This window comes from Mus musculus, chromosome 18 (genome assembly GCF_000001635.26).
Source record: "Mus musculus strain C57BL/6J chromosome 18, GRCm38.p6 C57BL/6J".
NCBI lineage: Eukaryota > Metazoa > Chordata > Mammalia > Rodentia > Muridae > Mus > Mus musculus.
Window position 1 is genome coordinate 58,100,752 of NC_000084.6, and position 14,024 is coordinate 58,114,775.

General features: G+C 40.6%; 1 protein-coding gene across 3 annotated transcripts in view; it reads right to left on the minus strand.

Moving 5' to 3' along the window:
* The window catches only part of Fbn2 (fibrillin 2), a 201,950-nt gene that overhangs the window by 92,129 nt on the left and 95,797 nt on the right, over positions 1 to 14,024 (minus strand). For 2 of the 3 annotated variants that reach the window (NM_010181.2, XM_017317828.2), the window contains 6 exons: positions 13,626 to 13,838; positions 12,496 to 12,633; positions 5,543 to 5,662; positions 4,345 to 4,470; positions 3,228 to 3,350; positions 1,579 to 1,701 (listed from right to left, as the gene is read on the minus strand). In NM_010181.2, coding sequence (NP_034311.2) covers positions 1,579 to 1,701; positions 3,228 to 3,350; positions 4,345 to 4,470; positions 5,543 to 5,662; positions 12,496 to 12,633; positions 13,626 to 13,838 — 843 coding nt within the window. Of the gene's footprint in view, positions 1 to 1,578; positions 1,702 to 3,227; positions 3,351 to 4,344; positions 4,471 to 5,542; positions 5,663 to 6,978; positions 7,007 to 12,495; positions 12,634 to 13,625; positions 13,839 to 14,024 lie in introns of all 3 variants that reach the window. The other variant, XM_030250333.1, reaches the window with a different exon arrangement.

The following is a 14,024-nucleotide window of genomic DNA, read 5'->3' on the forward strand; positions in this document are numbered from 1 at the left end:
TTCTTCCTAAGGTAACAAGGGACAGTTCTCGCTGTTTATTGGGAGGACTGATGAAATCTCCCTTAGTATCAGAATAGCAATATATAACTTTCCACCCGGAAAAATGATGCTCTATGTTAAAATGTTGAAATTGCCACAAGGACAAAAAAGTTCACAAAAGCATTCCAAAGGTTTCTGATGTGTTCCAGGCATGTGGAGAAAAGAATCAAGTCTTGGTTTTGAACATCAGTTTTGTGATAAATGCTCATAAACTGGCTGCTTGGAAGGAAAAAAATAATAATTTCTCCATCCTAAACCAGCTTTATGTTCACTTTCGATTTCAACGGAATCATTTAGGTGTAGATGAAAAGCAACTAGATAGTTTAAGGCAACTGAAAAATTCTTCTTGGGCTTTCCACACAGGAAGGAGCTACATTCTTCTAGGGCCTCTGTTTGAAATTCCCCTGGACAAAGCGCTGACAACCTGCAGGCTGGGATGGAGCCTCAGCTGGGCGGAGGATGAATTTGAGAGAACAGATGATTTCCATCTGCCCACCCTTCCTTGTCCCTCCTTACCCCTCCTGGAATTCGAGAGTTACACGTAAAGTATTTAAATGTGATGGCTAAGAATTTCCTTTTTCTCAAATGTGCCTTCAAACCAGCCTTGCTGTCTTCCTGCATAAGCTGAAATCCAGAGGGCATGAAAAGGACCAACCCATCCTTGAAGTCTCACAGAAGCGCTTAGAAGGGGAAACCCTGTTAACATATCTTCCTAACTTCTCTCTGTCATCACCGAAGCATTACTGCTTAGGTCTTGGAGTGCCCACAGCCCCTCAAAGCTCCACACGCTTTTTCAACGCCAACTCATGGCCCTTTAGATTCATTTTCATGCCATCCATTCAGCAGGTGTTTCCAAAGGGAGTTCAGAGTGGCTTAGAGTAAAATGTGCATTTGGTCTCATAGTCTCCCTTCGTGGTGGTGAGGAATACTCTTGAATACTTTAAGCTTTAGATATTAGTACACTTCTACAGAATGAGTTCCTCATGCTTCAGGCTTTATTTGAGAAAAAGAGTTTACACGCATGTAACTGTAACCCCCAATTACATATGCCGTGGTTAATAACAACACAAACACCCACTGAACACAGAACTCCATTTCTTTGTATACCATCAGAAGCTTTGAAAAGAGTGAGTTTAGGGTTTCGGTGTTATAAAACAGTTTTATTGAGATATAACTTATACGCCATAAAATTTACCCATGGGAACTCTACATTTTAAGAGTGTTTACACTCACAGTGGGTTTTAGGAACATTTGCATGTTCTTTATTTAGCTAACATTTCCTCCTCTTGCGCTCAGCAATCATATTAAATGCATGCAGCTTGGCCTCTCTGGCCATTTCCTCTGAACAATATCCAACACAATATAATGTCACCTTTTTGTGACTGACACCTCTCACTTGGCATGAGAGAGAAGTCTTACCCGTGTCTTTGCATGCCTTCTGTTTGTGGTCAAATACTATTCCTTTGTGTAGACATATCCCATTTTATGTTTTCAGAGATCACTTGGGACCATCGGGCCATTATTGAAGACCTCACTTACCAACACATACACGTCCGTCCACACCCACAGCCAGGCCGGGAGGACAGTCACAGCGGAAGGATCCTTCGTTGTTGATGCAGTGCCCGTTCATGCAGATTCCTGGGGTCTGGCATTCGTCCACGTCTGCCCGGGGGGGGGGGGGCAGAAGCTGGTCCATTACTGAGTATCAGACTTTGCTTGCTGAACTGCCCTAGCCTATCAACCTTTTCACTGAGTAACTTGTAGAGTGTTACACACAAATGCAAACTGACCTCTACAATAATACAGTCCTAGCAAGCGCATTTGGTAAAGGCTGAGTAAAATCTGCTCTATGCGTTGAGGGGGGAAAAAAGAGTCTCACGACTTCTATTATCTCTTTGATAACCTTGTGAATATTGTCTAATTCAAATGAAGTGAAGTAAACCTCTTCAGATCTGTGGCCAAGTTTTACAATTTTCTTCACACATGAGTAGATTCTGCTTTGACATCAATTTGAACATTTCATATTAACAACAAAAGTTGAGATTTGCCTTGTAATTTCCATTCTGCTTGTATTTATCAAAAGCTGCCCAACATTAAGGAGATTCTCAACAACGGAGGCACACCTCAGATACAGAAGTGCTAAGTCAAGACCCACGGATTCTAACATTTGTAGTAAGAAAGCTGATGAAGAATAAACCCCAGGAGGGAGGAAGGGTTAAGCCAGGCATCTGATACGGGCATTCAACTTTCCCAAGAAACTCTCAAGTGAAGTTCCAAACTGGTGTGCAGTACAATGGTGGTCACCTATCCTGTGCTAAATCTCAGTCAACTGACCTTGAGTCCAAAGCTGTAGCTCTCCCAGTCCACTTTATAGTTCCCTTCTTTGCAAAGTCAAAAGCTATCTGCTATATATAAACTTGTACCACTTTGTATCCCGACTGCCCCTGGGATGTTAATGAAGTCATAGGACTTGGTAAGGAATCTTAATTTATTCAGGTAGACTGGTGAAACTGGAGGCAGAAAGTTGATTTCCTCTGAGGGAGGAAACTGAAATAAAAATAAAAGCTTGCTTCCAAGACAAAAACCACAAAACATGTTCCATGTTACAAAGCTCCGCTTGTGAGTATGAACATCATACAGTATTTCCAGGGGGGTTCTATTTATTGAAATTATTTGGTCTCCAAAATTGCTTCATAAACAAAATAGCTAATGAAAACACTCAAATTATGTCTCCACTTAATGAAATTAAGATGAAATTAGATTGATGATATGTTCCCAAAGAATCTGCAGATCAGCTCTATGGAATATATGAGATACTGTGCCCATAAAAATGACCTTAGAAAAATCCGATCCTGGAGAAATACAAAAATGAAAAGTTTGCAAGGGCATTTGATTACTCTTGCTCATTTAGCCAACAAGCAGGAAGACATTGTTTCTGTATTGTCTCCTTCAGACTTAATTAAATCAATCTGCCATTCCTTTAATTTTTTTCATATACCATTATTACTTTGCAAAGACACAGTTATTTCTCAACAATATATATTTCCTTAGGAAACTTTAGACATCTGCCTTACTAAACTAGCAAGAGATAATGAGTAGCATCAAACTGAGATACTGAGTACACTTGTGCATGAGCCAAGGGCCCTGTGTGAGTCATGGTGGCTTTCTTACCTCAAAGCTATACATACCTGTGCAGTAGCGGCCGTTTGGAGCCAGGATGAAGCCTGGCTTGCACACGCACTTGAAGCTGCCATCTTCGTTGATACACATTCCATTCAAGCACATGTTGGTCGTTGTACATTCATCATGGTCTGTGGCAGAAAGACACAGTGATCTTGACCCCTGGCCTCAAGAGAACCACGCCTCTCCTTCCATAGTCTACAGTCAAACCTATCTCCGTAGGAATACTGTCCTTGTGGGTACTATTTCATGCTTTAAAAATTATTTAGCTTTGAGATTATAGTTACATCATTTCTCCCTCCCCTTCCCACTCTCCCCGCCCTTTCCTCCATGTGTCCTTTCCTTGCTCTCTTTCAAACCCATTGCCTCTTTTCCCATTTACTGTCGATGTTCCTAAACACATAAATACAACCTGTTCACTCTGCACACTGCTGCTTGTCTGTATGTGTTTTCGGGGCTGACTGCCTGTTTATTTCACTTTTAAAAATAAGGATGTCTAGTGCATGATCACAAGTAGTGTGGCTGCTTGAAGGTCCTTCAGTATAGTGAATGTCAAGGCAAGGAATAAATCTTAAGACTGTATTAGCATCCTTGGTCTTTTAGTTCCCAGTGGGTGTCACATTTACAATGGAATTAAAAAGCTCCGAGAGCCTCCTCGCAGGTGGAATGATCTGCACTTTTCTTAGTGAGTGTATGAGTTCCACATCTCTTTTGGCATCGATTACTCAACTAAGCATGCCAACCTATCAAGAGATTCAGTTACAACAGATATCAAAATTGCCACATTCCCCCAAATTTCTCTAAATTGCCAGTGTTAGGACCATGGCATCGAAAATCCAGCACATTGCTGGAGAATAACTGCTATGTATATTTAAATATGCACAGCATAGGAAAAATGCAGCAAGTCATGAATTATGTGTGGCTGTAGCATTCATTGCTCACTAATTCTGACACTTTAAGTTTCTGGTCATGTCAAATGCTTTCATATTTTATTTGCCTAGGTAATGTGACCAACTTTCTTACACCCATGAGAAATGGAAGCCTTGTAGGCATCCTCTATGTGGCTCTAAATAAAATGTATATCTTCTAGAAGTCTTTTTTTCCAAGGGAAGAGAAATTCCATACCAACACAGTTTTTTCCGTCTGTGGTTAATTCAAAGCCAGCATTACAAATGCACTGGAAACTGCCATCTGTGTTCACACATCGGCCATTCTTACACAGAACTCCATTCTGGATGCACTCATCGATATCTGACAAGGTTAAAGAGAGCCAAACAGTCTTTCTTTGTCATGCGTGTTGAAGGAACAGTAAAATAATGCATGCAATTTGAAATAGTCACGTGATGTCTACGATGATGCAACATCCTCACCTCTCACTAGCTTTTCCTTTTGGATAGAAAATGTAAGCATTTTCTTTTTCCTTACCAGATAGTGGATGAAGAGGGAAAGACAGGGAAAAGAACATGGGGTGTGGTTAGCCTAAGAGCAGGTAGGAGGAGGCTAGAATTATCGAGGCAGCTGTTTTTTTGGCATAGTGGACAAAGGCCTTAAAGTCAGAACTCAATGCTGGGTCAGTGAAGGAAACTGAGGAATTTCTGGTTTCAGGGCAATACAAGGACAACTGCCTGAGAAAGTCCATCCAGGCACCTAACAGTGTGCGGATGAACAGGAAACGGAAGACAACTGAACTGGTCTGGTAAAGGGTTTCTGCAATGAGTCAGCAGGGAGGTAGGTTTTGGGTGATGTTGGTGGGGGAAGCAATGAGACTGAATACAGACAAGGAAAGATTAGGTGCTGGATTGTGAGTACGGCGTAAGAAGATGGCCTAGTCAGCCATCATTGGGAAGAGAGGCCCCTTGGTCTTACAAACTTTATATGCCCCAGTACAGGGGAACGCCAGGGCCAAAAAGTGGGTGGGTAGGGGAGCAGGGCTGGGGTTGGGGGGGGAGGGTATAGCATTTGAAATGTAAATGAAGAAAATATCTAATAAATTTTTTTTAAAAACCCAGTAGTTGAAAATGACTATAAATCTTAAATTCAGTGAACGGCAATGCTGACGTCATTTGGAGAAAGGAAGCCGTGCTTTATAGGCAAAGAAAGCAGACTAAAGAGTTTAGGAGCCAGATGCGACATCTCCTGGATTATACACGCACCCGGTACTTATGTTTAATGGGAGATTCTTCAAGAGCGTCCTAAAACAATTCCACAACGTAACAGTGCTTAGCTAATCCCTGTCTCATTTTAATAAGTTCCCTTTAACTTCAACAGCCTTGCTGACTCTACTTCACAGAGAAGCCGTTTCCGCACACAATCCCTGTCTTACCGATGCACGCTTGTTTCGTAGGAGTCCTCTGGAATCCAGCGTGACATTTACAGTAATAGGATCCAGGTGTGTTAACACAATCTCCATTACTGCAGGGATTGGATGTACATTCATCAACATCTGCGAGCAGCAAAAGAAACCATTACAGACGTCACTCAATTTGTAGAAATGTTTGTTTAAAGTGCATTTAGCCTCCTAAACTTGAGAGAAGGCCAGGCCGTGGTAATAGTCTAAATAGCAGAGTATTTATAAATGAATGAAAATTCCTTTCCTCAAATACACACAGAGTCCAATTTGAAGATTTACAAAAATAATGCTTATTGGAGAGTCCTAGCGAATTTGCTTTAATCAGGAAATAATGATTTTTTTTCCCAGCTGGAATAATGCCCAGTGATTAAGGGCACAGGCCTCGAAAAGCAACAACTGTGAGTTCCAGCAGACAATAACACTCAGCAGCTACAGCAATCTAGGCAAGTTAATAGCCTAAGGCCTTGGACAATATCATGTGAACAATGGATGGTTTCTAAAGACACACACATACACACATACACACACACTCACACACACACACACACACACACACACACACACACTACATGTGGTCAATACTGTTAGTTTTAAATAAAGGAACTGATGGACTACGGAGTTTCTTTGTTACGCTGTTGCAGACTTGTTTATACATAAACAGCTAGATATATTCACCGAGGTTTTATTTTGCAGTAACAAACATAAAGTATACAGACAACAAAAACCAATTAAACAGCGATTCCCCCCCCCCCCCCCCGATTAACTTTAGATCTCCTAAGAGTCTTAAGATTGGCTCTGAGGATTTTTGTTTTTCACAGAAAATAAAATCTGATGCAATTATTAGCTGATCTGAAACCAGAGTAAGTTGGAAGTTTCCATGTAAGGTCTCCTTAGGCGTAGTTAAATTCGAATCCATTACATTGGGTTTGTAAAACCAAAGACTAGACTGAACAAATCTGACCAGGCAAATCCCAGGTAAAATCACTGGGCCAGTGTGCATTGAACCTCTCTTTTCTTAGACATGCCCACTAGGTAATATTCTGAATGCTGGCAAGTTAAAAAAGCTGCCATACTGTTTTGCCATCTCAGGCCCATGTAGAATCCATTAGCATTACAATTTTAGCTAGACTGCAGGAAAGAACAATGCAGTCAACCCAGGGTGACCATGTTAATAAACAGATTGCTCCTCTCACAGATGTTTCTGCCAGAGGGACTGCGCTCTCTCACACACACCAGCCTCATTTCTATAAACTTGCTGAGGGACTGCAATTACACCCTCTCTGGTAAAGGAGGGGGAGGGCAAAACAAAACCTCGCGGTGAATACAATTAAGACAGCAAAGTCTAACAGGATTAAGTGCGTTTTTTTTATTCATCCCAGGGCCCTTTCAGCCCCTTAAGACTCACTTACATTGACACTTTTGGTTGATACATCAATTCTACTGAGCCAAAGGAATGGAGCAGAAGGGGGAAGAGAGAGTTTAGAGCATTAGCAAACACATCAGGTACAATCTGAGCGCTTTCCACAATGAAACCGCACCTCTGCTTTGCACTGCTAAAAATCACCTCGGTTATCTAGATGTGCACCGTTGAAGCCCAACAATTAAATGTGATTCATGGCTGTCTCTTGTTGAAAGCCCAGTGTTAAACTGTGTTTAAATGAAGTCTCTAAGAGAGCAAGCAACCAACCTCCCCCACGCTCCCCACCAGGTCACCTGTCTAGGGGGCCATGGAAAAATGGAAGAATCTACAGTGTCACTCAGCACATCTTTCTCTCTTAAGAACCCACCCCCATGGCTTCCTGTTGCCATGACAACTCTTCCCACCCCCTGGTCATTCAGTGTTATCAAAGCTCTCTCCTTAGTCTTCTACAAGGGTCCAGCTGACCAATAGGCTGTATCCACTCACTCACTGATATTTTTAGTTCCTCACCAGCAAATTAATTGAGTTGCTTTATAATTCCAAGAGCCCTTTAAGCTCGGTTTCTTTCTTTCTGTGTGTTTAACAGGATCGGGATATTTAGCTTTCCTTTTTATTTATCTTTGGTAGTTCTGGGAATCAGGTCCATGGCCTCAAGCATGTAGGCTGGCACTCCAACGGTAAGTTCCAGCCCTGGCAGCTAGAGATTTGGATTTAGAGTGACCACAAATCCCCAGCCTTATCTTCTGAACCCTGCATTCCATGCCTCTTCTGCATGATGTGCCTCACACTCCAGTACCGCAAAGTGATCACATCTACCTTAAAGGAACAGGGACAGAGACAACGACTGTTATAGTCACTATATTTTGGGTCTTTCTCTCTCTTTCTTTCTTCCTTTCTTTCTTTCTTTCTTTCTTCCTTCCTTCCTTCCTTCCTTTCTTTCTTCCTTCCTTCCTTTCTTTCTACGATTCCATTAAGGACTCAGTAGTGTTAAGTTCATGGGAATCCTAAGACTCTGAAAACAAATGAAAAGAATCATGAAAAAAATGATTATTAAAGTTATTAAAATTTCAGACACCACGAGTTTAAATATTTATTTAAAGACAGGCACTAGGCATTGCCGAATTTCATGTTAACAGAAGAACAAGAGAAGAAGAGAAATACGGGAGGGAATGTAACTGTTCTCAGGACCCAGGAGAAATTCTTATGGAAGAAATAAGGGTCAAGCTCTGGTTTTCTTGCTTTTAATGTTTATGTGCTTTGTTTTTTAATGTTTAACATATGATTTATGTCTTTAGCAAGCATGTAAAGAAGTTCTCAGATAAAAGTCAGTTTATCACTCCTCAAAACACTGGCATATTTTAAGCAGGTACCATTTTTATCATGAGTACTAAAGTAAGTTTTTTTTTTTTTCTAACAGAATAACTTGTTCCTCATGAACTCAAAATGGTTAAAAGCTGACACCAGAAAGGCATGAAAAGACTGAAAACTCCTTTTTTTTTCCTGAATATGGGCTTCATTGTTAAGCTATGGCTGTGAATTATAATAGTGTGAAGGAGAATCCTGGTGAGGTTTCCTTGCTGAAGGACTGAATGATGAATCTAAAGTGCAGCCATGTGTAATTGGGCAAAGTGCAGAAGCTCTGGGCTTCCCCCAACATATTAAGTTATGCAGATATACAGTCTCCACACCACATTAGGCAGAAGTAATAGGAGATAAAACAAGAACCCTTCCTTCCTAGTGCCTAACATATCAGGCCCTACAATGTTAAACTTATCAAACTCAACTCCAGGGCAACTGGTTGGATGTGGTCTCTTGTACCATCGTTCCATGATGTGAGCAACAGTCATGCCAATGGCTTCTGCAGGGTGAAGATCAAGGAGTGGTGTCTGCAAAGATAAATCAACTGGGAGAACCCAAAGCCTTCAGTGAGCCTTGTTGGCCTCTGCAGGCATGAGTATAAATTTGGACAAGTAAATACACCTTTGACTAATATATAAAAGTATGGCCGACTTCTTCAGGACTTCAGCCTTGGTAAGCCCAAATGTGGAGACTATACAACACATGGAGATGTAATTTTCAGTATCTGTACAACAACATATGAGAGAAACATATGTGTTTCTCTCTAGTGGTTCAGAACTTGAGCAGGGACAGGCAGATGTGCTGAGTGTGGCTTTTTTTTTAAAGCCCCAAGGAAATTCGGATTTATCAAGAGATCATGATCCCAGCTACTGTAGAGCCTGCTTCTAGAGGTCCCACATTGGCTTCCATTTTACTATCATGTCACCATCCATAACTCTAAATCAAATAGATAGAATTTAGAAACACCAGACCCTCCAAGACTACTTTTTGGTTTGTGAGAAAATGGCTTATAGGCACACGCCATTAATCACAGCACTGGTAAAGGCTGGTTCATACATGGTTCAGGGCAAAGTTGGGGATTCTCTATAACAACTGGTCTCAAGATTTGGTCTATGGGCTCCTGGAAGTCACTGGGATTTCAGAAACACAATTAAAACGTTTCTTTTTCATGGGGTTGGAGAAATGGCTCAGTGGTAAGGAGTATTGACTGTTTTTCCAGAGGACTCAAGTTCAATTCCCAGCACCCACATGGCAGCTCACAATTGTCTGTCACTCCAGTTCCAGGAGACCTGACACCTTCACACAGACATGTAGGCAGAACACCAATGCATATAAGAATAAATAAATCTTTAAAGAGTGTTATCATAACCACTTGATGCCACTGCCTTTTTCATTGTGGGGACATTTTCTATGATACAGGACAAAGCGGTGCTTTAAGCACAAATACCTGAACACAAATGGAAGCCACATTACCAAGGATACACAGGACAGTAGTGCAAAGAAAAGCCAGGTTCAGCAAAGGGCTTCATTTGTGACAGTGAAAACTCATCATACTAAACCCTGACCTGCCAATGTGCTTTCTAAAATCTCTGATGACAGCGATGCATGTTACACACCATTGCTGACTGAAGTACCACACGTGTCTCAGAAATGAATTGGTGCAACACTGCACATTGGTAAGCCACATTTTATCACAGAATGCTATTTTTACTCAAAGATTAGCTGCCATGCAAATGACAGCTCTTCAAATGTGTGAATTTGTCAGTTTCTTGAAGAAAAACAAGAACCTGTCCCTTTAAGGAAATTTTTAAAAAGCCTAGTTGATGGTAAAGGGTCATATGCATCGCTTTCCTTAGAGATTTTAGAAAGCTCATTTACAGGTCAGGGTTTGGTATTTAAGTTTTTACTGTGGCAGAATTAAAAAGTAATACTGCCAATTTTCTAAAAGTGTAACAGAGTTTGTAATGAGTCTGAAGGTGATAATATATATATATATATATATATATATATATATATATGTGTGTGTGTGTGTGTGTGGGTGGGTTTTCAGATTTTTGTTCTGTTTGGTTTTTTTAAAAATAGATTGATGTATTTTATTCGTTTATTTTTTAAAGATTTATTTATTTATTTATTTTTTGATCGATTGATTTTAATGTGAGTACACTGTGGCTGTCTTCAGACACACCAGAAGGCATCAGATCCCATTACAGATGGTTGTGAGCCACCATGTGGGTGCTGGGATTTGAACTCAGGACCTCTGGAAGAGCAGTCAGTGTTCTTAACCACTGAGCCATCTCTTCAGCCTCTGTTTTTGCTGTTTAAAATAATGGTGAAATATCTTGACTGTGGAATCACTTGTAACACAGGGAGCCGTTCTATCTCTGGTGAGATCCAAGGCACATTACAAACTTCACTCAATGCACAAAAGGGGTCAGTGGACTCAGCACAACACACAGCAGGTTTGTTGATGTTTCCACATTACAGATAAGATCTATGCATCACCACTCACCGGCCTTGAATGAAATAGTAGAGAAGATTCACAACATTCTGAAAGCCTTCAAGACGTCCTCTCCCTTCTCAAGTATTTTATTTACGGGGATTTTTATGACTAACTGTTGAGTTTATTATACTGTCCAGCTCAAACAACTTACCAAGCTGAATAATACTGACACAGAGAATACACTTTTTTATTTTTTGAATTAGCAGTACACTTTCATTTACTTTAGAATATGCAATTTTTACACATGCATGTGGTACTTACATCGATATGCAATATTTATATTGTTATTTAAATTAGCTTTAGATTTTTATTTTTAAATAATGTGTGTGTGTGTGTGTGTGTGTGTGTGTGTGTGTGAATGTATGCCACATGTGAATGAGTGCCTGTCAAGGACTGAACAGGCTGTCAGATCCCCTGGAACTGGAGTTACAGGCAGATTGTGAGCTACTTGACAAGGGCCCTGGGCACCAAATGTAGGCCCTCTGGAAAAGCAGGAAGTCTCTTAACTGCTAAGCCGTCTCTCTTGCTTCTGTTATTATATTTTAAAACATTTTATTTATGGTTATTCTCTCTGTGTGGGCATTCATATATGCGGATGTGCATAGAAGCCAAAGATTGAATATCCCTGTCGCTCACAATTATTCTCCATTGATAGTTATTCTTATTGAATCTGGACATCACTGGTAGGGTAGACCAGTTGACCAGCAGGTCCCAGGAATCCTCCCGTGTCTGCTTCCCCATTGCTGGGATTACAGACACACACTTCTCTGCTTCTCATGTGCACATCCAGGGATCTGAACTCTTCATGTTTACATAGTCAACACTTTACCTGCTGAGCTATACCCAAAGCCCTCTGTATTTGTTAGATATAGCCCGTCAGTATCTAAGGAATTAATAATTGTTGGCGGTGGTAATGTATTCCTTTAATCTCAGCACTCAGTGGGCAGCAGAGGCAGGTGGATTTCTGTGAGTTTGATGCCATTCTGGTCTATGTAGTGAGTTCTAGGACTGTTAGGGCTACAAAGAGAGACCTTGTCTTAAAAAAAAAATCAGACCCCTCTCCAAACTGCACAAAATCCCAAAACAAAATAAAACAACAACTACAAAAGAAAACCTAAACCCAACCAACCAAAACCAAATCAAAACAATGACTACAAAAACCAAAACAAACAAAACACACACAAGGAAGGAGGAGTAGAAGGAGGAAGTGGATGAAGACAAAGAGGATGAAGAAGTGATGTTAATGTTTGCAGTCATACAGTCAAACCCAGTACTTCTCAAGACTTTAAACCAAAATATTTAAATATTTATAGTTCGTTGTCCATTGTCACCTTGGATGGATTGAATGAATATTGTTTTCTAAATACATTCACTTTAAAATTTTAATTCATATTAAGGATAGGCAACTCTCTAAAGAAACATGAGACAGAAATTACCTCTAGGAAAAGAAGGGATGGGGAATTTTTGATGGGATATAAGGGCAGCAACCAGTTAAGGGGCCCCAGGCTGCAGAGAGTGGCAGGAAAACAGCACAGAAATTCCTTTTACTTCAACAGACCTTAAACATTTGTATTCAGCCCCATTTGTTTGTATGGGCTCCCAGCTAACTAAAGAAAGATGGAGAAGGCTTAAAGAATGTGAACTTACCTATACAATCTCCATTAGCATCCTGCTTGTAGCCCATATTACACTCGCATCTGTAGCTAGAAACAGTAGGTATACACCGTCCATTCAAACAGAGATTGGCATGGTGCTTACAGATGTCTATTGTCTGGTTGAGAATTGCTACGGAAAATTGAAACAAAACATACAGGGTCATTACAACATGTATTATATATGCAAACTAATTTTTTTAGAAGTTTAATAGAAATTAATTAAATTTGTATCAGAAGCCTGCATTACTCTGTATTTTATTAAATTATATTTTTCAATTTGGGGGGTTATGAAAAATATACATGTATACTTTTCTCGTAGTCATTCTTTGTGAGCCTCACATTTTCTATTAAGCTTTTGTATGGAGGATCTTAAAAATAAATACTTGAGGCACAGGCCTGAAGTTGCATCTGTAAGTCACACATCTGGAAACTTTGCTTGTGTCTTTTTGAAAAATGTCAGGAATGTTCTTCCATACGTTTGAGTGCTTTCCTTTTTTTTTTTTTTTTTTTGGAACTTGTTGAATATTTAGATGTAGCAAGTAGGCAGTATGCCAGAAAGAATAAACATAGCACAGTGGGACATTATAAAATATTATTATCAAGAACTGTGCTTTTGAAAGAGTGGGCTTAAACGTCAAGCAATCGGGCACCAATTCCACTCTGGAGCCCACGGTTCTCAGTTTCAAGCAATTTGACAACAATGGCAAAGTGTGTGGTGGAGAAGATGTGTACTTTAGAATGCTGGGAGAGGCACAGAGCGGGGCTTGCTTTCTCTCCCTTGAGACCCGGTCTTGGGATATAATCCAAGCAGTATATGAGTGGAGCAGTGAAATAGGCCAGATGAACGAACTCCACCAAGACCCAAATGTGCTTTGTAGTGATGTCATCTAGATCGGATATTCTTGGACTCGCATTTGTATTTTGGAAGAGCCTAGGTCACGCATTTGTTCCGATTTATCAAAAGGTGTGAGGAATAGATAAAATGCTTTCCTACCAAATTTTCTTAAATTAATATTGGTACATACACACACACACACACACACACACACACACACGTGTTAGCTGATATAGTATCACGTAAGGCTGAGAACTCAAGAATGTGCAGGAAGTGTGATTACTTACTTAGTCCCGTGATGATGGGTCCCTGTCCCCCAGCTCCTACTCCAGCTCCCCCAACACCCGGAGAAAAGCCATTGTCTCCAGGGATGGGGAGGAAGCCTGTTCCACCGGGGCCATAGCCATTGCCGGTGCTCCCCGTGCCCCCAGGCCTAGAAACCGAGCTCCCTGGAATGCCACCCATCGGAAGACCATCCAGGCACAGTCTACGATATTCCTCTGTAAGAAAAGAGAGTTTGGTTAAACACAAATAGAGCTCTTGTTCCATCATAGAAGTAGTTGTCATGGATCATTTTTTGCTCACTTTTTCTATACCACACGAATAAGGAGGTTATTCTGTTATTAGATATGTTCAGTGCCGTGTAGTAACAAGAACAAGGTATAGGCATTTCAAAAATATTTAAA